Source organism: Amblyomma americanum, chromosome 11, assembly GCF_052857255.1.
Source record: "Amblyomma americanum isolate KBUSLIRL-KWMA chromosome 11, ASM5285725v1, whole genome shotgun sequence".
NCBI classification, from domain to species: domain Eukaryota; kingdom Metazoa; phylum Arthropoda; class Arachnida; order Ixodida; family Ixodidae; genus Amblyomma; species Amblyomma americanum.
The window spans coordinates 51,442,207-51,465,164 of record NC_135507.1 but is presented as its reverse complement, the minus strand read 5'-3'; the positions used below and the strand labels follow the sequence as shown (position 1 = coordinate 51,465,164).

Genomic DNA, 22,958 nt, shown 5'->3' with positions numbered 1-22,958 from the left:
AATGGAAACAAGGTCTCTCAGATTGCGATGTGAGTAAGCGCAAACGCGTCAAGAAGGCTCGTTGGTTCGAACTGAATAGAAGGTGGACTTAGTGAATGCGTTGTGGTCTCTGACTTGGTGAAGTGTCTTTGTGTACTGATGCGCTCATGAATAATTATGAGTGTGCAAATTTTGAAATGTGACCCCATAAAAATCGCGTTCTGCTTTATAATGCATTTTAATTTACTGTCGTGATCTGTTTGAACGCAGCGCTATATATGATATAGAGATGAAGTAAATGCGAATAGCTTGCACTGAGGCATGATAGGTGGTATAAGGACCGTGTTCGGTTTGGGTTGATATAGTTCGGCGTTCCAAAGCGATTCAGGCAATGAGAGGCGCCGTAGTAGAGGGCTTCGGTAATTTCGCCGATCTGGAGTTAATAACGTGGACTGACATCGCATATGGGTTGTGGATTTCAATTTAGGGAACCAGCAAACGAAATCACGACGTCCACTGGTCCGAACGCTCAGCCCGGTGATAACATGACGGTTCCGCCCCTGCGCGCGGCAGCGTGGGTGCAACACATCGCGACCTCTTCGGGCTTTGCAGACGGGCAGGCAGCGGTGGCCGGACCTGCGTGCGTCCTGTTTTGTGCGGGTGCCAACCATTGCGATGTCGTGGTGCTCGCACTGCCCGAGCGCATGTGATGTAGATCGCGCCCGTGTACTCTTGTGTTCAACGAATGCGACGCCAGAGAGGACGCAGACCTCCATTACATCATTTGTCTTTCACTGCAAACTTCCTCCTTTCCCTGACGGCGTGGTTGAGGTGTCCACTGATATGTGAGGCAGTTACTGCGTCTTTCCTTTCCTCTAAAATCGCAGCGGAGACGCACAACGGCCAATTCAGGCAGCAGCTTCGCAACATTTTGGCGACCTCTTTCGGCGGCGGATGGGCTTTCTTCAGAGGCCTGCTGGGGACTCCAGGCCATTTGTTTCATGGGCACGGCGTTGCGCCGAACGGGCGAAGGCGTTCCGTGGACACCCTGGCAGCTCTGCAACACACTGTCGGTCTCCGCTCTTAAAGGCGAAGCTTAAACGTCCTCCAATTTATTTGTGCCGCCTTGTTAAATTTGTTTGGCCAATGCTTTTATCATGTATGCTACGTTAACTTAATTTGTCTACCTCGTTAAAACAGACGAGTTCGGTCCTCTGTCGCTGGCGTTCTTTCGCTCGAAGACGGCTCTCCTGCCGAGTTACTCGCTACTCCGTTACGCGGTCACGTGGTCACCGACTGCATGCACCCCGAGCCTTGCTGTTCGTGCAGCTTTGTCGACAGACGCTGCAACGCGCTTGAAACGCGTCTTGGACGCTGTACGTAGTTGCGAGCTACCTGCAGCGCTCGTGGATCCCGGCCGTGTTTCATGTGAGGCGAAATGGAATATCTGCACAGCAACGCCGTCGCGTACTTGAGCTATCGGTGCGCTGTTCAGAGCCACATCTCTTGGTGGAAATGAGGAGGAGCCGTCGAACTAGACACGCGTAAATGCGTAGTCTGCTCCATCCCGTCGTAATTAATTGGCAGGAAGGATAAACACCGAAACGATCAGCATCGCAGTGCATTTCAGTGATTGCCTGGATATCTATATGATATGGCTGCTGGAACAAGAATCATTAGTATATATAGAGCGACGGCCGACTGTCAGATCCGTGATGCGTAGCATTCCAGTAGTACCAAGCCGTTTTGGATCTTAGTGTGTGACTTAGCAGTTGAGGTATACACGTTAGGGAAGGAATTAAACGCCCCAGCCAATGCCTTGGTTGCGTTGTACCTCTACCCAAACTATCCGGAACGCAACGTTGCAGGTAGTGCCTAAATATTATTTTCAATTCAAAATCAGCTAAGGCGCACACGGAAAGCAATATTTCGGTCGGGCCTTATAGCGAAGGACACCAAGGTAGCGCTCTTGCGTCGTGAATCTCACCATTTGAAGCACGATGCCACGTGAGTAAGCTTCGTTGCTGTTGTCTGCACTGTGTACTGTCTCATTGCATCGAACGGAATATCTTGCCTTTTGAGGTGCAAGTTGCTTTGGTTTGGTTTGATTTACGGGGTTTAATGGCCCAAAGCGTCTCCGGCTATTAGGAACGCTGTAGTGGAGGGCTCCGTAAATTTCGACACCTGGGGTTCTTTAACGTGCAATGACATCGCACAGTACACGGGCCTCTAGAGTTTCGCCTCCATGAAAATTCGACCACCGTGGCTGGGATCGAACCCGCGTCATTCGCGTCATTAGCCGAGTGCCATAACCACAGAGACACCTCAGCGGCTGAGGTGCAGGTTGTGTTATCCCTTGAAGGAAAAAAAAAACGCGTGTTCTGAACGTCAGCGCTCGGGTACGGGTGCCATGCAGTTGCCTCCCCATATACGCTCCTTTTGTCCTGCTTGCATTTTAAGAGTGACGATCATGTCTTTGTTCGTCGCCGCAGGGCTTCTGCTGCGCCCCATTGCCGCTATTCGAGTCAACGAGGCGAGCACATAGACCTAAGCCGTCTCACCCTTGACGGGTCTTGTCTTCAACACCACCGCAACGAGTGGGCATCGCTGTAGCTCAGCGGCTCGTTGTAGAGCCAGATGGACAAAAACAGCGGCGGTCAAGCACCTCCGCCCCTCGGTCGCGCTCGCGGCCGTTCGCGCGGCAGGGCACGGGCCGTGGTCGTATTGCCCGGAGCACAGGCGGCACCTACGGTGCCTCAATTTCCTGCTGCCATGGCACCACCAGCGGCTTTTCCAAGGACGCCTGGTGTTTTGAGGCCTGCGATGGTGTCCTTGCCGTCGATGCCCGCCGTCGACAGCGTGGCGGGCCTGTCGTTCTCCATCGACAGCATGGCCATCGGCGGCGAGGCGCACCTCCACCAGATGGCGGCGATGGCCCCTTCAGCTGTGGTGCCTCAGGTGAGTTATCTCTTGTTTACAGCGACAGCTCTTGAACAGCTGTTGGCTATGTTTTAGGCCTAGGTCTATGGGGTTTAACGTCCCAGACCAACTGAGGCTATGAGCGCAGTGAAGGGCTCTGGAAAGTTTGGCCACCTCGGGTTCTTTAACGTGCACTGACATCGGACAGTACACGGGCCGCTAGAATTTCGCCTCCATGGAAATTCGAGAACGCCGGACTTGATCCAACCCGCGTCTTTCGGGTCAGCAGCCGAGCTCCAAAACCACTGAGCCACCGCGGCGGCACCCTTGGGTATTGGGTCGTATTAGTAGTAATTCGCAACTGAAAAATGGCTGCCACGGAAACCGTCCGAAGAGTTGCTACCGTAGACAGGGGAGGGTGAACGCGGAATGTGCAAAGAATGGAGAGAGCGAAAGAATATGCAATCGGAGGCATTTCAATTTTATAACAACACCTGTTAAAGGCCCGTTACCTGGGATTAGCGTCGTAGTGCTACTCGAGAACTTAAAAGCGTTGCTCTGTAATTATACGCATATGCATGCGCTCTCAAATTCTTTAATTCTATATAATGAAATGAAGATAGCCCCTCAGGTGGCCCTCAATCTGGCATTTCACAGTGGTGACACAGAAGACAACTTGCCGAAGTTCGCCCGTATACATTAAACGTCTTAGCGCATTAATCTAATGACGAGAAGCTGCTTCAATGCAAAACGGAGCTTTTCTACGCTAAGATGGTGCCGTGGAGCGCAGGCGTCGACGTTGCCGTCAGTTTTCGCGGGAAAAATGAGGAGACTTCGATACTGTTCATAGTATCACCACATTACCTGCGGTCCCAGCATGGCCAGAAATCTACCTACCTGTGACCGTGCAGGGGGTACGCAGGGCGTCATTGAGGTAGCCGTATAGGTCCGCCGGGATTGTGCGCTTTTGAAGGCAACGGATAGCATATCCATGTTTCCCGTGTATATTGTGTATACTGATGCGGGGGTAACTGAGTGAAGGAGCTGATGGTGTGCACAGCTGGAATAGTTTCCAGGGTGGAAGCATTAGGAGATTGACCGTATGGGCTGGAGGTGTATGTGTGAGACGAGAGCGTGTGGGGCTGTACACATCACGTACGTTGCAGCGCCCAGTCCGTGTGAATATGAGACCACCGCGTCATTGTAGGCCACCGTCCGGTTGCGGCACGGAGTTGTGTGATGTGTCGCGTCTACAAGCCGCCTGTCTTCATCTAGCCTTGGTGTCATGCTATGGGGGAGGGGCCAAAGACTAGGTTTGATGAGACGGGGGTATTGATAACGTGAAGAGGGAGATCGATTGGGGAAAGGCTGAAATGATGAAGTAACCAGGGGTCTCTTGGAAGGCGCCGGATAATCATGCAATCTGTCGGTTCCGGTGAACGCCAGGAAGGCAGGTAAGAGGTAGGAAGAGACCGGTGTCATGCAATCTGATGTTGACTGGGGAGGTAGAGAGAAGCTTCGCGTAAATTGTTTAGGCAGAAGCGAGCCGTGTGAGTTGTTGCTGGGTAAGGAAGATCTAATTCACTGATAGCATGAAGATAGCTAAAGTCATAGTTATACATAAAGGAGGCCGGCCTGATTACATAAACAATTGCCGCCCTATATTAGTCTTGCCTGTGTCCTCTAAAATTATAGATCGTCTGCTGAAAATGCGGGAGACGAGACAATTGACGATTGACGACCTTGAGAATATCCGCGACCATTGATTTCATGCTGGTGATGCCTTCCGTTATGCAGGCGATTTGTTGTTCGCATGATGCCAAACACTCCTTAAAGGCGGCACATTGCTGTTCGAGGCAAGTACTTGATGAAGGGTGGTTGCATGAAGTTAGCTTGTGTGGTACAAGGCCAGGGAGAGGGCCAGGATGGTGCCTGGCTGAGGATAATACCTGGCTGAGCAGGTTTGACTTGGGCAGCCCGCAGTAGAACAAGGTGAGCTTTCCAATCAATGAATGTCGGATTGGATGCTGATACCTCAGCTGCTGTCCGCTTGTTCCGTGGCGCAGGTGTCCGGTGTGATCGGGAAGGGGGTTGCGTTGAGGTAATTTGAACTGGAAATCGTTCTAGTCTGGCCCAAGTTGCCGTATCAGGCCGGACGAGTGTCGGTGCTCCTTTCGATCTGTGTCCAGGGGCGGATGGGGCAGGCGATCATTTGGAGGTGTGGTCCGACCGGAGTGCTATGGAGGGGGTTAGGATGAGTTTGTGGGTTTTTGCGCGTCAGAATAGGTGTCGCAAGGATACGGTCCAGCGTTCAACGAAGATGAATTCGATGAAAATAGGCCGTCTGTATACAAACTCGGTCTCTTCGCTGTCGCACAAAGCACCTTGTACTGAAAGGGCGTGGTCCCCTCCGCAGTGGTAGCACCACAGGGTGCAGGAATGCGGCTCTTCTTCATGAAGGGTGGCTGCACAAGTGCAGCAGCGCCAGAAAGTTGTTCTGAGCTTTTTAATATGCGATGCCCACACGGATAGAACTTTTTGTTCCAGTCAATGTCATGGCAATGTGGTTGGCAGCCATATTGCTCAAACCTATTTGCAACAGTCAAAAAGAGCAGGAGTTTTTACATCAGCGCGTATCTGATGTAACGGTTGTACGGGTTGTTGCAGTATTCAAGATCATCTCTTTGATCAACTCAAGAGGAGTATGAGTTAAGGCGTAAGCCTATCCTCGCTCATGAGTGCCGTGGACGCATGTTGTGGACGGAAATTTTTAGCACGCACTCTCAATCATAAGTTGTGTAGTAAATAAATGTAAAAAAGCTAAGCAACAGTTCACAAGCAAATAACGTATATGCAATGAAATAAAATTAGAACAAAAACAAAAACGGCAAAATAAAAATAAAATTAGAAATTACAAAAATGAAATAGTAAAAGTTAACAAAAGTCACAACGAATAACAAAACAGTGAAAAATAGAGTGAAAGCTGTTTTTGAGTAAAGGAAATGAAGTAACTGTCTCACATACCTCGGCGGACACAGGAATGGGCGTCGTAAGGGAAGTGTGGTAGAGGGAGTGATAGAAGAAACCAAGTAAGAGGTGCCATGTGGTGAGAAGTGTGGTAGAGGGAGTGATAGAAGAAACCAAGTAAGAGGTGCCATGTGGTGATCTCCGGAATACTTTCTACCACGTGGGGATCTTCAACGAGCACCGACATCTCACAGCACACGAACGCCTTTTGCGTTACACTTTCAACGAAACGCGACCGCCCAGGTCGGATCGAATCCGGGAACATCGGCTCAATAATCGCGCGTCCTAACCACTCAGCCAACGCGGCGGGTGAAAAATGGAGGGAAAAAACATAGGACAGAAAAGGCTTTCGTAATTGCGCTCTTAAGCAGACTTAGTGCCTTCGTGAAATTTTAAGTATATGCGTAGAGTGAGCTGTGGCGTTGTGTGCAAAGCTCTCTCTCTCCCTCTCTTCATGTCTGCTTGCAGCAGTTACAGTTCGCACCGGCCGTCACACCTGGCGTCAGTGGCGACGGCGACCGCCTAGAGACCCGGCGTCGCCGCGACAAGTCCGCCGTCATCGAGACGCGGCCTGCGCACATCAACAACAAGAAAGGCACTTCGGGCAGCCCCATCAAGGTTGTGGCCAACTACTTCCGGCTCATCTCCATGCCCCAGTGCTGCATACACCAGTACCACGTGGAGTTCACGCCGACGGTTGAGTCTAGTCGCATGCGGCGTGCCCTGCTCGTGGACTACATGGACATGTTCGACAAGTGCCTCGTGTTCGATGGCATGTCTGACTTGAAGTCGCCGAAGCGGCTGAACCAGGACATCACCGAGGTGTTCCCGCAGCGGCGCACCGACGGCATGATCATCTGCGTCCGCTTCAAGTGGGTCCAGGAACTGGCCCCGTTCAACCCGGAGCTGCTTCGCCTCTTCAACACGCAGATGCGCCGCAACCTGGAGCGCCTGGACTTTGTGCAGATCAACCGGTACTTCTTCGACAAGCGAGCCGTGGCGAGCATTCCGCAGCACGCACTCGAGCTGTGGCAGGGGCTTGTCACAGCCATTGGTCAGCACGATGCGGGCGTCCTGTTGGTGACGGACACGCTGCACAAGGTGCTGCGTCGCGACAGCGTCTTCGACCTCATGTCTCAGATCCAGCATGTCCCGAACTACAAGGACGAGTGCGTGAAACGGGTGGCCGGCTGCATTGTCATGACGCCCTACAACAACAAGACCTACAGGGTGGATGACATTGACTGGAACAAAAACCCGGCCTGCACCTTTGAAACCAAGGAGGGGTCCAAGACGTACGCCGACTACTACCGGGTACGTGTTGTTACTAGTGGCATGTTATAGGTTCTGTGCAAAGTGGTGAATTAACTGGTGGTGTCGTCACCATCACATCAGAAACTTCTTCCAATATATTATGCCAGGAGGGTCCATTCTGGAGTGGTACCCGAATTTTTCCAAGTTTGTTTCTCTATCTGGCTCAGCCGCCTCTCACTGAATCACGTTTTCCTTCCATTGATGCCGTCTTTCTGTGACAAACCACTAGCTATCTGGCATACAGCCCATTTTGTTTCTTCAAAAATTTATCCATGTGTTGCAAAGCCCAGTGTATGTGAGAGTGCGTATGCTTAGCAGTATAGCTGCAGGTACAACCGACCCCGTCCGCCTTTGGGCGATGCCATGTGCAGGACCAGTATGAGAGGCGCATCCGCGACATGCACCAGCCGCTGCTGGTGGTCCGTCCCAAGGAAAAGGACCTGCGCGCCGGTCGCACGCAGAACATCTACCTGGTGCCGGAGCTATGTGTCCTGACGGGACTCACTGACGAGGTGGGCAGTCGGTTTGAATGTAGTGCTGTTTGACCTTTTCTACAGCGGCCGCTGTTTATAATGGGTCTAACTCCTGTGTTCGCGACTTGGCCGTAGACGTGCGCACAACCGGCGGGGGGGTGTGGGGGTTACGGAGGAGGCAGGGAGGGATCAGGCCATTGATGCGCCGCTCGGCGAGCGTGAATACCTGAATACTTGCAAATACAACGCAGTATGGTGGGAGAGTATGAGGTGCAGCGGCAAGACGCAAAAGGGCTGTCCAGTGACGGCGCGGTGCGGAAAGTTGAAAGTGTGCTATGTTGAACAGCGTAACAGTTGCAACGGCGTTCTCTTTTAATGCGCGGCATACCGAAACGTTTGTCAGTTTGTCGTGTGACAAACCTCATGGCACTTCTAATCTGCCAGCCATAGTGCTGGGAACTCTAGACCAACAATGCCTATACGGCTGTTCGACACGTATACGGCTGTTTGTCTCTCTTTTTTTTTTGTCAGCGTCAGCTGTTTAAGTGGCAGATGATACAGATGTAGTTTGGTCATAAAGCCCTGCATTCTATCGCGTGATCTACAACAGCGTCAGCCTTAGGAGCTTAATTTAATTCAATTCACTTGTTACCTGCTTGCCACAGTTGACAGGTTGCAGAGTGGAAAGAGGGAAATGCAGCTTTTCGCATAAGTGGAGAGGGGGAGGGCAAGTACGAGAGGAATGGCAGAGAAGGTGGGAGGTGATAGATCGCTAGATCAGATTTCGCTTATTCTTATCACCACGGCTGCAGTCGGATGCACCCTTGTACTGCATCAATAATAGGGTAATTGCATCAAGGGCGGAACACGCGGGCACTGTTAGAACCCCAGGTGATGTAAATTACTTCGGGCCCTCTACACCGGCCTCCCTCATGGCTTGTGTTGCTGTGGGACGTTAAACCCCAAATACCATACTGTACTGTTTTAGTTCGAAAACACTATTATGATGGGTTATCCTGGAACAAGATCTTGCGCTGTTTGTGGCTTTGTGCCATAACTGCCGACGGTGCCGCCGTCGTTTACAAACCTAGCGCCACCGCTTAGCCAATCCTCTCACCCACAACGCGTCGCCAGTGCGCTCCGCCGTCCCCGCTCACAGCGCGCGACAGCCATCAGGGTCGGAGTCACGTGAGCAACAGCTCATGCCGTGCCGTGTCTTTTCATGCGGTTGCATTTGAGTAGCTAGGATTTATGCAGTTCTGCTTTCCCACATTTATAGAATTTAGGCCAAAATTCTGTCATTTTTATTCGTGCATAACCACATAAATTCGTTATTTTGTTATATGCCTCGAGGCTATACTAGCGCAGCTGCCAGGGCATTTCAATCGGCTATAAATTTCCCCACTAGATGCTGCCTGATTTCTCTGCTAGGCCTCGGCCGTTTTGGTTGAACAGGCGAAGCCCGTCTTAAGTTTCCTTGATGGCGTTTTGACAGAGGCAACAGTGTCTTTATCGGACAACGCTATTCGGTCATTCCAGCTCCTATAGGTGGCGCGGCGGCAGTGCGACATAGCGGACGAGGCGGTGATGGCGCCGATGCCATAGCCTGCGTTTCTATAGAAGCAAAGCGGCTTCTTGACGTTGTAGCACCTTTGATGTGATTTTTAGAGTCTAGGTAAGCAGCAGTAAATGATTCTTGGTTATTAATAAGATCCTAAGGTTGAGTTTGGCTGCATAACAGGCTGAAATTAAATTTTTATCTCGCTAGCTCGCAAGTGCCACGCGCCAAAACCCCGTCGGCGTTGAAACTTGCGAACTCAGCATGGTGAAGTGCGACGAACACTTTAAAGTGTAATTTTTTGCGCGTTCACTTTCTTCTTCTTTTGGCACTCACCCGAAAGCGCAAATAAACTACTTTAATGACACAGGCAGTCTGACGCTATATTTCACGCCTACACGAGTGCGGCCCTTACTCGCGTAAATGCGGTATGTGTATTTATTGCGTGCTGAGCTTATAAGTGCGCAACTAAAAAAAAATCAGCAGTTAGTAACACTGGCCATGGTCCACAGCGTACAACACTTACCAATTACAGCGGTGATCAAAATCAACTTTTTAATGTTGGACTGCATCAAACAAGCCAGAAACATCAAAATCCTTGAGCCTACAATTTCGACGCATGATTGACTGCTTGTTTGCGTAAACAGAAATTTTTACCAGTGGTCGACATTTTCTCATGGAGGAATTCTTTTCGGTGGTCCTGAATGTGGGTGGAGCTTTGCTGCAGATTTAATTGTATCTGATTATAGTCCATCTGCAGCGTACGTTGGTCACATATGCGGTAATAGAAGAGGCAATGTAGCTGTTGCTTGAAGCGGCAGCCAGGGGCCATTCGCGCTTTATAATACAGTCGAAATTAGAGCTCAAAATGTGTTTTTGACAAGCGGGGGAAAACGCTGTGATCGAGTGAGCAGACGACAGTTGACAAGAAGCGTTTGCAATTATTCATCAACTTTACGCATTATATCTGAAGAATGAAGGTACAATTGTGAAGTTCTTGCCACTCATATCACTCTTTAGCAATCACGTCGTGGCAAGAAAGCCGTGTTTAATCTAGACCAGAATGGACTGAAGCTTGATGAAAAATCTGTTTGCTGCAAACGTCTGCCTTAGAATATAACCAATATACTCCATATCAGCTAAGTGTTTAAGCTCTGCACTGCTTTCATGCAGCTGTAATAGGCTACGCTGGTAGCATGAAATATACTCCGTATCAGCTAAGTGTTTAAGCTCTGCACTGCTTTCATGCAGCTGTAATAGGCTACGCTGGTAGCATGAACAAAACTCCGGATAGGAATGCTTTGATCACACAGTGACGTGCCGTCAACAAAGTATGTCGCTGATTAACAGATGGGTCATTGGGCTGAAACTCGTTTCCAACCAGCAGAATGAACTTAATCACTGCTTTTTGAACTCTTTACGTGTTCGCAGAAACAACATGTTTGCTATTTGGAATGTCTGCAGATCGTAGAATAACACAGTATGCTTTTTTGACGCGTATCTTTGGCTCCAAACCACTGCGATTGCACGCGCCGCGCAGAGCGATCACCAGCTCGCCGCTTCAGTAAGAGGCCGCGTGGCACCGCCCCCGTTGCTGGAACGACGCCTCAAATGGACTGTCTGTCTCTAAGCATGCAAAAGGCGACAGTTTCTAGAGTACCTTTCCGATGTGAACATTTACGAGCACTTCGGAGGCGTTATCTTCGGCGGTGGTAAGCATTCCGAGCTTCGCTCCCTTTCCTTCCACCCCGCGGGCGAAGGAGAGGTGCTTTGTTAGGTCACACAAGTGCTCGCTCTCCGAACGTGTCAGCTGCTTCAAGCGTGCTACGTTGTATTTGTATCGATGTATTACCCGTGAAGCTTGCTTCCATTGGATGCGCGGCATACTCGTGGGTGTGCTACGAGATATTCCTTCAGCATTTTTCGTGATTAGTACACGGTAACCGAAACGTTCGCGATAAGCCGCTACGCCTTAAGCAGGCAACAAGATATGAGGCTGAATGGAAGCGGAGGTGGGGGATTTCGTGCTGCAACTTCCTAAGCGCAAGTATTGCTCATGCGAGTATGCCCTGAGCTGGCTTAACAAGGTTTTACTGCATTACAAAACTGGTACTGCAAAATGCTTAGGACTTAGTATGTACTAAAATCCTGAATTTAAAATTGAAAGGTTGGAAAGCAGAAATGGGGGTTTGTGCATCTTCTTCATAAGGTTTTTGTTCGAATTGATTTGAAGGCGCTACAAACGTTTTTGGAGCAACGGGCTTGGGGACGGGAAGGCGTCAGCATCTTTTACCATTCCTTGTAGAACCATAAAGCGTGCCCAGTTTAAGCCATGCCCACATGAATGTATGCACTTTGTCGGAACTTGAAGATTGCGGACCCCGCGCTGTGTCGTGATCGCTAAGGGCACATGTGCTCCTACAAAGTCTAGTTTGCGCTATTTTTAAAACTAGTTTAGCATATAATGGGTATACGGGCCTTCTGGGACCCGACTGAAAATTTTTTGCGGACTCTGAACCATTGGAGCTATCCAGATAAGTGCCGCTGTCCGCCACCACCGTGGCTGAGTGGTTATGGTGCACGCCTGCTGACCTGAACGACACGGGCTCGATCCCTGCCGCAGCGGTCGCATTTCGATGGAGGCGAATTTGTGGAGGCCCGCGTACCGTGCATTGTCAGTGCAGGTTAAAGAAGTCCAGGTGGTTAAAATTATCCGAAGACCCTCCACTTTGGCGTCCCTCCATAACCTGAGTTGCTTTGGGACGGCCATAGACCACAAACCACAGTTGCCGTCTAACGGGCCCTTAATTCCCTCGCAGATGCGAGCCAATGTGTCCGTGATGCGGGACCTGGCTCAGCACACCCGCGTGGAGCCTTCTAAACGGGTGCGGAACCTACTCGAGTTCATGGATCGCATCAACAACAACGAGGCTATCCGCAACGATATGGACAGCTGGGGTCTAAGGTTCGACGACTCGCTCGTCAGAATCGATGCCCGCGTGCTGCCACCCGAGAAGGTGATGCAGGGCAGCAACACGTACCGGTACAGCGCAACCACGGCAGACTTCTCGCGCGAGACGCGCGACCGGCCGCTGCATGTGGCCGTCGCCGTCGAGTCGTGGATCGTCCTCTGCCACCGACGCGAGGAGGCCAATGTGACGGAGTTCACGCGCACCCTGATCTCCGTGTGCCCGCCCATGGGCGTCAAGATCGGGCAACCGCGTCTGGTGCTGCTGGATGACGACCGGCCGAGCGGCTTCGTGGAAGCCCTGCGCCAGCTTGCCAGAGGAGGCAATATTGAGCTGGCTTTGATAGTGCTTCCCAACAACCGCAAGGACCGCTATGACATCATCAAGAAGGAGGCCTGCGTCGACCTCGGCCTCCACACGCAGGTTGGCCGACGCTATTGTTCTTTGTCGCCCAAAGCGGGTAGCGAAATCCAGTAAAAACTCTGGATTGAGTTTTCAAGACTTACCATGAGTCTGTTTTTGTGATGCTGTAAGATTACCATTGTACAGCGGGCCTGCGGCTTCGTCAAGTGGTCTTCATGACAGCTTTTTCTGCCGACCTCCGGCATCCTGTATATTGTATTTGATGCCAACAAGCATTAATATTATCATTATTATAGAGCGCCGAGCCCAGCTTCTTTGAAACACAATTAGAATCAGTTGAAATGAGTGTTCCCTTTGCCATTTGTGTGCAAAATACGGAGATGGTGTGCTGTGCTGTGGTGTGGTGTGCTTTTCAGGACTCAAATAGTTTAGAATTACCTAATTTCAATTGTTCTTCGGTTGGTTTCATTTGTATAAATGGAGGCTCCAATTAGTCATAACTGGCGAGAACGCTGTGCGCAAAGAGAATAATCCCTTCATTTGACATGCTGAGTACCGAGCAATTCTCTGGCCAGGAGCATGACTGTCTAGTTGGTCGTGCTGTAATCTATATTACTGTCAAGATTAGCTGTTTCCTCTTTTTTCTGCGCTGTAAACACTTATGCCAAGAGCGATGTGAGGGCTGTCTAGGTGTGAAAGTTGGTCGATGTGTATGTAAGTGTTAACGTAGCAAGGAGCTGTAGGGTAAGATGAGGCAAGTAGACTGGTACAGATGGGGCAAGTAGACTGAAGAAAGCAAAGCCATGGCTAATGCAGTACAGTGCATAATGGTGACGATGGCCCTCATTGTTTTTGCTACACTTTCCAGGTGATCCTCGCGCGCACCGTCGGCAACCGCAAGAACATCCGCTCGGTGGCCACCAAGGTAGCGGTGCAGCTGAACTGCAAGCTGGGCGGTGAGGCCTGGTGCCTGGAGATCCCTCTGGTCAGCACCATGGTGATCGGCTACGACACCTACCGCGACTCGAGCTTACCCCATCGCTCGGCGGGCGCCTTCGTGGCCAGCATAAACAAGAGCCTGACGCGGTGGTACTCGCGCGTCTCATTCCACGACACCCACGAGGGGCTGGGCCACTCGCTTGCCTCGCTGCTGCTTGATGCGCTGCGCAAGTACTCGCAGTGCAATGACGGCGCTTCACCCGACCGCATCATCTTCTTCCGCGACGGGGTGTCCGACGGACAGATCCCCCAGGTGAGCATTTCTGATGGTACTCTGTTTACCTGCAGTTTTAACGCGACAGCGTCAGAGGCGTTGTTACCCAGAACACCAGGCATTGGCCTTGTGAGCGAAAAATTTCTCCGCCAACGCTGCCCCAGTGTATGACTTCAGAGTGTTAGCTACGGGAGCTCCGTATTACATCGGTGTGCTCAGCAAACGTGAACAAGAGTAGATATGAATGTTTGCGAATGTTTCCTTTCCGGAAACATCCCTTCTAAGACACAAGCAGCGCCATCTACCTCATTGATTTTGCACTACTTTTGCAATTTACAGCCAGCTTCGCTATATCCGGTATATTTCTCTGTTATGTCAGATAATTAATGTTTTAAACGTGTGCAACACAACAGGGCGAATCGTGTGACACCAACCGGAACCACTCCGACAGGCGGTTCGGCTGCAATGGCCGCCTGAACATCCTTGGAATGTACGGTTTGGGATGGGAAGGTCATCGGTGCAAATCTCGCACATGTTTTGGGCTTCATCTCAATTAGCAGTTTTATCCTCCAGAACACGTCGTCATTTGGCACCACTTTGAACATTCTCCATCAAGCTGGTGTGCCCTAGAATTTATACAAATGATGCCGCTATACTAGCACATATATAACGAGTGGAAAGTATGGGTATCTACCTATTCAGTCGCTGTGCAACCACTTTTGCTGTAATGTAGCGAGGTCACGTGGTAATTTGACCTTCATTGCATATGGACGCGTCCTTGACAAACGTAAATAAAGTCACGAGCATGACTATGGCAGGTGGTGCCCACAGAGCAACCCAGGAGGCAAGTGGGCCATCTAGGTCACGTGGCCTTGCGGCGGCGTTGCAACCTGCCTAGCGGATAGGTAGCAAGCTCCCCACCATCGCAGATGGCAGTTAACGATTGGTCGCTCAAAAAGAGAAACCTGGGGCGCAGAAGGGCACAGGCATGTTTCTCATTGCTTAACCGCTGCACCACCGCGCCAGGAGAGGTATGAGGAGTCCCATGGTTCTATGAATGTAGAGAATGACCTTCTGCATATATGGGAATCAACCTTTTATGCTTCCGCATCATATCGTTAAAGCGGAGCTTAAATACTCTCTCCAAAATGTGTACTGTGACCATTGAACTTATTGTTATTTATTGGCTTTACAAATGCTGATTCTTTCCAATTTTTGCCCATCCTTCCTGGACCATTTGAGATCTGCAGTATCATGTAAATAAAGTCAAATTATGTAGGCGCATGTGGAGTGTATTGAAGGTTCGTAGTGCAGGCATTTTGCGCTGTGACCGTAGTGGTGGCAAACATCTGAGATTTCCAGAGCCCTTCAGTACGGCGTCCCTCATAGCCTAACTCGCATTGTTACGTTAAACCCATATAATCCATGAACCATAAACATCCAAATACAAGCGAATCAGGTTTACAGGGAAGCTGCTTAGCTAAATATTAATCGCTTGCTACATAACTATTGTGGTTATTCGGATAGTCGCAATGAGAGATACGTAGCTGGCCGATGCTAATGCCATCCCCTCCAAACATTTCAATAGTTTCTCTCGACTTTCAGGAAAAATACATCGAGAGTCTATTACTGTCAGCAGGATTTCTTGGCAGGGTATGTCAGTTATTAAGTGTTTCCAACATTTACTGGTCGAGAAGCACACCCACCTTCTCTTTGCGGCTCTTAGAAAATCGAATTTCGAAGGCGTGACTATGGCCTGGCATATGGCACCGTATGGCCTCGAAAACTAGGTGGCTTGGACGGTGCAGGCATCCCATCCTCTTCTCTCCCGCCTGGGCCAGCCATTGAAGGTCGCAGAAAGAATTTGTCTAACCATCTTTCTAGATAATAACATGATGACCTGTTTTGTGGCGTTCGTCACCACTGGTAATAAATACATGGGCGCGAGGATTCATTGCATCTCGGCAAGCATTTCGCGGGTTGGTAAAACGTCCTGGCGAGACAGACTTCGTCATTTTGGCCCTGTCAAACTGCACGTTATTGATAAATGTTTGCTGTAGCGTGTTTCGTAGCTGGGAAGAAAAAACATTTTAGAGCGATCAGTTGGATTGATGCAGAGGAAATATAACGGCATTCTTCTTTGCCTCACCAGTCTATTTCAGTTTTCATTTTATTGTAATTATATTTCTATTCCAATTCCGAGTCCATTGTCTTCCACTACCCAGTCTACTCCAGTTGTTTTCTATGCAAAATCTGAGATTGCGGCAAGTCCTCATACCACTACCGGCGCAGTGCGGGAGTGGTTATGCGATATCCCTTACAAAAATGGTCTATAGATAGTCTATAAACTTGTTATAGAGACTACTGTTTCCTAAAGATGTATATTTTTGTCTATTCATAGTCTATAGACTGTCTACAGAAAAAAGTAAACTAAAATTGTATGGCCATAAACATATATAATGTGTATAGACTGTCTATAGGATTATTATTGCCTACAGACGTTTCTGTAGCATTTGTCCACAAAGAGTCTACTGACATTATAGACAGAACTCTATGAACAGGCTATAGCATTTGTCCATAAACAGCCTATAGACATTATAGACATTAGTCTATGGCCAGTCTATTGACTATCTAAAGGAAATTTTTGTAAGGAATACCTCTGCACAGGAAGGTGGCCGTTTCGAACAGAGCCACCGGTGGGCCTTTGAGAACCATGTTGTTCTTCCAGAGCTGTGCGAGAAGGAATGGATCCAGGAAGCTTCAATTTCGCACGCATCGTTCTTTGGGAGGCTATATATTCTGAGCGGGGGTCTGCTCCTCATCCTCATCCATCGACCCACGTCTTGCTCCTCTCCCCTGCAGGAGGACAGTTGACAGGTGGAGGGTGGAGAGAGGGAAGTCCCTTTAAGGTGGATGCTTCACGTAGACACTGCTGGCGAGTTTTTCGCCTTCATGGTCCACTTAATGCTATCACATTAAATGAATTGGAGAGGACACTAAAGCTTCGCTTTAACGGTGTAACACGATAGCGGAGGGAGTTAGGCTTTCCATTCTAAGGAGTCCATTCATTAACTCTTCATCGCCTAACCCACACCAATGAATCGTCTATCACTAGAACCGCAAATTAGCATGAGAGGATTTTTTACGCAGCCCAGATTATAAAACGCCGGTTGGAATTCCTGCCACGAGCTAGGCTAACATTATGCTGCGCGAAACGCTGAATCATAAGAGACAATCCGGAACGTTCTGCAGAAAACACTTGGCATGGTAAGATTTGTTTTACGCAGCCCCCATTATTTCCGACACGAGGGGCTGAATGCGACGACGGCTTTTCGACCGAACGGCATATATACTCAATTGCCTAAAAACTTTTGGCACTGAGCGTATCAAAGCTGCATGAAAGCTGCGCGAGATATGGTGTAGTAAAGGGCACGGGGATAATTTAGACCACCAATGGCTAATTATTATTTACAAGCTGTTCTTTGACTAGCATTTACATTGCAGACTACGCGGGTATTTTTACATTTCGTATCTGCTTGAGATGATGCGGCCTCCGTGTTGGAAGTGTGATCCGGCAGGAAACTGCAGTAGTGGACCACGCTTAACTTTTTGCCGAGGCGTTGTAGTGATTACAGAAAGATTTTATTCCACAGTAAACTTATATTTTCTTCCAAGAACGGTAACTTTTTGTAGCAAGGCAGGCTGAATTTCGGACTAGTAGAATAGGATTAGGAATCAAGAGGCTGGAGCTCTGAGCATCTGCCATGTACGTACGCACTGATTTGATTCGCGGGAGTTCAGAATAGCATGACAAAATGTGCGGATATTGGAAACTTTGCAGATGGCACCTCCGTGGGCGATCAATTTTCCATGAGGATGTCATCATGGCTAGAAAGTATGTGACAGGCATGCACGCCTTGCTCGGGACCAGGCTCGCGGCAATGCAGTGCGGTAATCGAAAGGTTTAGCATAATGTTTTTTTGGTGGTTTTCACATGAGAAGACAGGGGCTGTATGATGATGTGCAACATGTAAATTCAATGTTGGAAACCCGAGCAAGTGGCGATAATCAGATTAGACTTGCGCACATGCTTCCACCACGTTCCATCAATGTACACCAACACTGCTGCCACTGGGGCTTGGGTGAAAGCTCCTGGTGCAGTCCGGTTACCATACGCCACTACCTGGAGCCCTAGGTAGCGCGTGCACAGTTGGCCCCGGATCGGCTTTATTTTATTAATACGTAAGCATTGCATGGCATTTTATGCGGTTTCGTGTCATTAGGAGCTTGTCATCACGATAACGTTCGAACGAATTGAGTTATAAGGAAAGCAATGTTTGCATTAGATTCAGCATCAAAAAATCTCGCAGGAGGAATCATGAGGTGCTAGTTGGGTAGTAATTAATCACAGCCAAAAATGTCCCAAAAGTGGGCGGGGCCAAACACAAATGGCGCACAAATTTAAAACACAGGAAATGGGTGGAGCTGAAGCTTGGTGCCAAATCTGAAAAACCGGAAGTGTATACGCAGCGAACCGTGGCGCCAAATTTAAAAACGAAGCGTGGCGCCAACTTAACTCGAAATGGGCAATGATGGCACTTTATTTAGGCAAAGAGGGGCAAGGAGGCGTCAATGCTTTCGCATTCCTCCAGTGCGGGGGTCGCAGTGATCTCATAGGAGTTTTTTATTTAACTGTTATAAATTGGTTTTGCAATTCTCCGTTTTCAGTCCTGTACATTTAACCTTATGTCACCTTCCTGCTTTTGAGCCACCAATCGTCCAATGACTTTTTGGTAACTTCCAATGGCCTCTGCTGTCAGCAGAAGTGCACTGGCAGGTGATGCTGGTGGCGGCAGCGGGCGCGACTGAAGCATGTCTCGTGTGTTCGCGGCGCAGGTGAAGGAGTTTGAGATCAATGAGATAGTGGCCTCGCTGCAAGCGCTCTTCCCGGGCGTGCAGCACAAGCTGGCCTTCGTGGTGGTCACCAAGCGCATCTCCACGCGTTTCTTCCTGCCGAGCCGTGAGCGCGTGACCAACCCGCCGCCGGGCACCGTGGTCGACAGCGATGTGACGCGCCCCGAGCGGTACGACTTCTTCCTGGTGTCCCAGAGCGTGCGCCAGGGCACCGTGGCCCCGACCCTCTACAACGTCATCTACGACACGACGGGCCTCAAGCCAGACCACATGCAGCGCCTGGCCTACAAGCTGACCCACCTCTACTTCAACTGGCCGGGCACCGTCCGCGTGCCGGCCCCGTGCCAGTACGCCCACAAGCTGGCCTTCCTTGCCGGCCAGTCACTGCACACGGAGCACAACCCGTGCCTCTCCTCAACCCTCTTTTACCTTTAAACTCTGGCGTTCGGGGTTTGCCGACGTTCGCTGGTGTGAGGAAGGTGGGAAGGGAGGTTTGCGCCCTCTGCCTCCTACTGCACACCTGCACACAGCATCTAAGGAGCACGGAAAGAGGCTAAGCAGGTGTGTGTGATCGACCACCGCATGTTCCCATGGCAGTTCATGAACGAAGCGTCGGCGTCTAATAGAAGCAGGGAGGGGTTAAGCCTTACCATGGCTCTGTAGTAAGGTTTGCTTTTTCAGGTGAGAACACTGGCGATGTGAAGGGCGTGTCTGATGATTGTTTGTGGAAAGGTTCATGCCTGAGGCCTTCGGTGCAGGAGCTGCTGCGTGGCAGTAGGTCATTGATTCAAAGTTTATATGCACTAGATGGCACATTTTTTTCCGCTTTACCTTAGGAGAGCAATGAATTCGATATGTCTTGTGCAATTTGATTCTTGATGGATGCTTGACGCTTGACTTATTTGGCGTTTTCTTTCTTGATATCTTTTTGTTTGTGCCCATGGGCAGATTTTGTAAAATTAACGGATACTGGTTCAAGAATTGCGGGTGTCATTATTCCGTGATTTTGTTGAACTAAATAACATGTACTGCCCATGAATACAGCCATCAAGTTTTCAGAGCAGGCATTTTTGTATTGTTATTGGAGAATTTCTGGTTGTTCGAGAGCATTAATCTGTTTATGAATTTATGAAACTGTGCAATAAGTTTATGGTTTTCCTTATCAAGTTATCTATTCCTTCAAATGTCACAAGTGTTTGCCAGATTGTTATAGCGAATTTTTTCAGACTTTAACCAGGAGATTGGGTGAATGAATGATTTATGATGTACATTTATAATTGAAAAATGCAAGCAGACATCTTAATTTTTTTCATTAGCCATGTAGGCATGCCGTCTCATGAGACGTGTAGTCATGGTATGTTTTCTGTATCGTATTTCAGTGAAGTATGTTGACTTGGTTTTCTTTATTTAGGCAGTGAAGCATATATCTTGATTCGGCCACTTGTGGCCAGTGACTCATTTTCTTCGCATGATTATATTGAATGAATTGTAATGAGTTAGCATGACACATACGTGTTGTTGCAGTAAACAATATAAACAAGTTAGGAATGCCTGGATGTAATACAGGTAGAGCAGTGTTGTCTAACCTGTTGCAGCCAAGAATATATTGAACCAATTGGTGTTCTTCCAATTGGTTCACTGAAACAATTGGTGTTGCGCATTTTGTGTGGATGCTAACACGATTTTCTCATATGTGGGGCTAGAGAAGCACTCATGAATATTTCTTATTTTTGTTTTCTCTGCCTGAAAATGATTTTTAAGCGTCTCATGTGTTTATTGATGTGCAATTATGTTTCATCTTGATTTATTCGTAACAATTTCAAAAAATGTGTTCTTGTGATGCGGCAGTTAGTCAGTGCAGCATCTCACTCCTGTACTTTTCTCTAAAAATATTCGACTTTTTTCAAGATTCATCTTGGAACCTCTGTGAGGTGTTATGGTGACTGAAAGCCCTCTGTTTTTTTTTTCTCTGGAAATGAGTAAGGCACTGTTCCTAAATTAGAATTGCTTCATTTTTTCCATTTAGTTAGTTAAACATTTTTTATGCCAATAAAAATTTGGGAACACTTTTGTTTCTACCAATGCCTTACTTTCTAATTTCTTGCCTTTCTTTTTCCTTCATTGTGTGCCTTTTTTTGTCAGTACTTGGTTTGCTTTCCAAAGTTGTCGTAGCAACTTTTTTGTTTGTTTTTACATGATGGTTTACTTTGAATTTGTGTTGAAACTTTTTTTCTGTAAATGCTGTCAGTTGGTTTGCTTTCAAAAGTTGTGGAAGCAATTTTTTTGGTCAGTTGTCTTTACATGTTGGTTTGCTTTAAATTTGTATCGGAACATTTTTTTGTAAATGTTGTCACATAAACTTCACTGAGAATTTGGTCGGAAAAGTTGTGCCGTTACCATTTGGTCAATAAAGCCCCCTAAGCCTCCGAGCTTCCTACATGAGAAGTTGATGACAAACCCCATTCCTCTGTTTGCTGCTTTGCTGGGTCTCATAGTTGAAGGGACTATTTGAAACACTCATGCGCTCAAGAGGGGTTAACTTCTTGTGTGAGAGTAAATAGGCAGAGGGCAGGGGAAGCTAGATCTTCAAAACGGAAGAATGGTGCTACACCAAGCAGTGTAATGATCTGAAATTGAAGTTTTTTCCATGTAGCATCTGGGCATGGCATTATTATCCGGCATAGATTTATGTTGTCTTTAGATATTTTGATTTGAATTGCGACTGCAAACACTTTATGAAAAACAGTAGTACTGGTCTGGCTAGGATAGTCGCATAATTTCAGCATGGTATGCTCAAGAAAGCCCCCGAATGCTTCCAGGTTTGTACATGTCGAATGTAATGACATTTCCCCGATCTCTTAGCTTAACGTCTTAGTTTACGAGATGGGTTTCAACGCTCATGCCTCAAAAGGGCTAAGTATGTCAGGAGGAGCAGGCAGATGGCAATGGAAGCTCTGCTATGCAACATAGGGATCTTAAAATTCTTGGCTTAGGGGCCTTTTCTAAGCATAAAGTATTGAAATTAGAAGCTAAGCAATGAACCTCAGTCGCATGCTCGTGTGCATTGTATACGAACCAAAATTGTCAAAGTATAAAGGACTTAGAAATGCTAATTGATTTGGAAAGAAGGGTGTTAACTGGAATTGGAATATGCCAAAAGTGCAGTTATGTGATTTATGCAAGGTGTGCATTATTTCATTGAAGGATGTATAGCGTAATTTTTCATATTTTTCCGATGTTTCAACAAGCTTGGCAGTTACCGAGTGTGTTATATCGGGTGCAGCATGTAGCTTTGGAGGTCAGGTGTGTAGCTTCCACTTTTTCATGTGTCAAGCATTGAAGGGTGTTTAAATGGTATCAAAAGAAGTTGGGCTTCATATCAGTGAAGTTCTTCTTGCATGGTGCCATTTTCTTATTTGGGATATCATACATATGTAGCAGTTACCTAGCTTGAATTTTCTTATGTGCACTTCTGGTGATTTGGACTAACAGTTTCTTTTGGATGTAATTTGCAGTGTGTTCAATAAAATTCATACCAAGTTTCCCGCTTGAACACTTGCTCTTCATTGACGTAGCATTGACATGGGACAAGTACTCTGGCTTCCTGGCTGCTGTCTATGCAGACATTACTTGGCTGGGTTCTTCGCTTCGTGTTGTGTAGTGTTACGGTATTGCATGATACTTGTAGCTCTGGTGCTTAATGAGATAGGAAAGTGAAGTGCTCAAAAGCTGCATAAAACTTAACCACAATGAAGTTTTCATTTGTTCGTACCAAAATTTGGAACACCAAGAAAGATGCATGACCGCTTGTGTTAGCTGCCCTGCGTATTTTTTATGCCGGGTCGGTATTCTAGGTCAGATATCATTCTCGATAGAGCGAAACGCAAAAGACCCATGCGTTAAAGATCCCCAGGTGGTCGATATTATTCAGGAGACCTTCGCTATGGCACCTCTTTCTTCTGTCCCTTCCTCCTTTATCCCTTCCCTTACGGTGTGGTTCAGGTGCCCATGTGATAGGTGAGACAGTTACTGCGTCATTTCCTTTCCTCAAACAAATTTTCATTTTCGATACCTAAATCCAACTTCACATAGAGCGATTATCAATGCCGCACAGTGTATGTGAGCAGTTTTGCAACACCAATTCTCCTCGCTGTTGTCGCAGACCTACTGCGACTGGCTTCCAAGAAGTTAGGCGCATTACCGCACAGTCGGTGCGATCATTCTGAATA

At 48.2% G+C, this 22,958-nt stretch overlaps 1 protein-coding gene across 1 annotated transcript; it reads left to right on the top strand.

Annotated features, from left to right (window-relative positions):
- Window positions 1-2,411: 2,411 nt before the first annotated feature.
- On the top strand, window positions 2,412-22,279 carry LOC144110010 (piwi-like protein 1). Its single transcript, XM_077642813.1, has 6 exons — window positions 2,412-2,937; window positions 6,394-7,239; window positions 7,611-7,751; window positions 12,090-12,662; window positions 13,471-13,854; window positions 18,712-22,279. Exons 1-6 carry the CDS (start codon window positions 2,617-2,619, stop codon window positions 19,162-19,164), a joined length of 2,718 nt encoding a protein of 905 aa, XP_077498939.1. The 5' UTR covers window positions 2,412-2,616; the 3' UTR covers window positions 19,165-22,279.
- The last annotated feature ends 679 nt before the right edge of the window (window positions 22,280-22,958 follow it).

Coding starts and splice junctions, on each gene's coding strand:
- LOC144110010 (XM_077642813.1), top strand. CDS start 2,617: ATGGACAAAAACAGCGGCGGTCAAGCACCTCCGCCCCTCGGTCGCGCT. Junction 7,240..7,610: donor CGTACGCCGACTACTACCGG/GTACGTGTTGTT, acceptor TGCCATGTGCAG/GACCAGTATGAGAGGCGCAT. Junction 13,855..18,711: donor CCGACGGACAGATCCCCCAG/GTGAGCATTTCT, acceptor TTCGCGGCGCAG/GTGAAGGAGTTTGAGATCAA.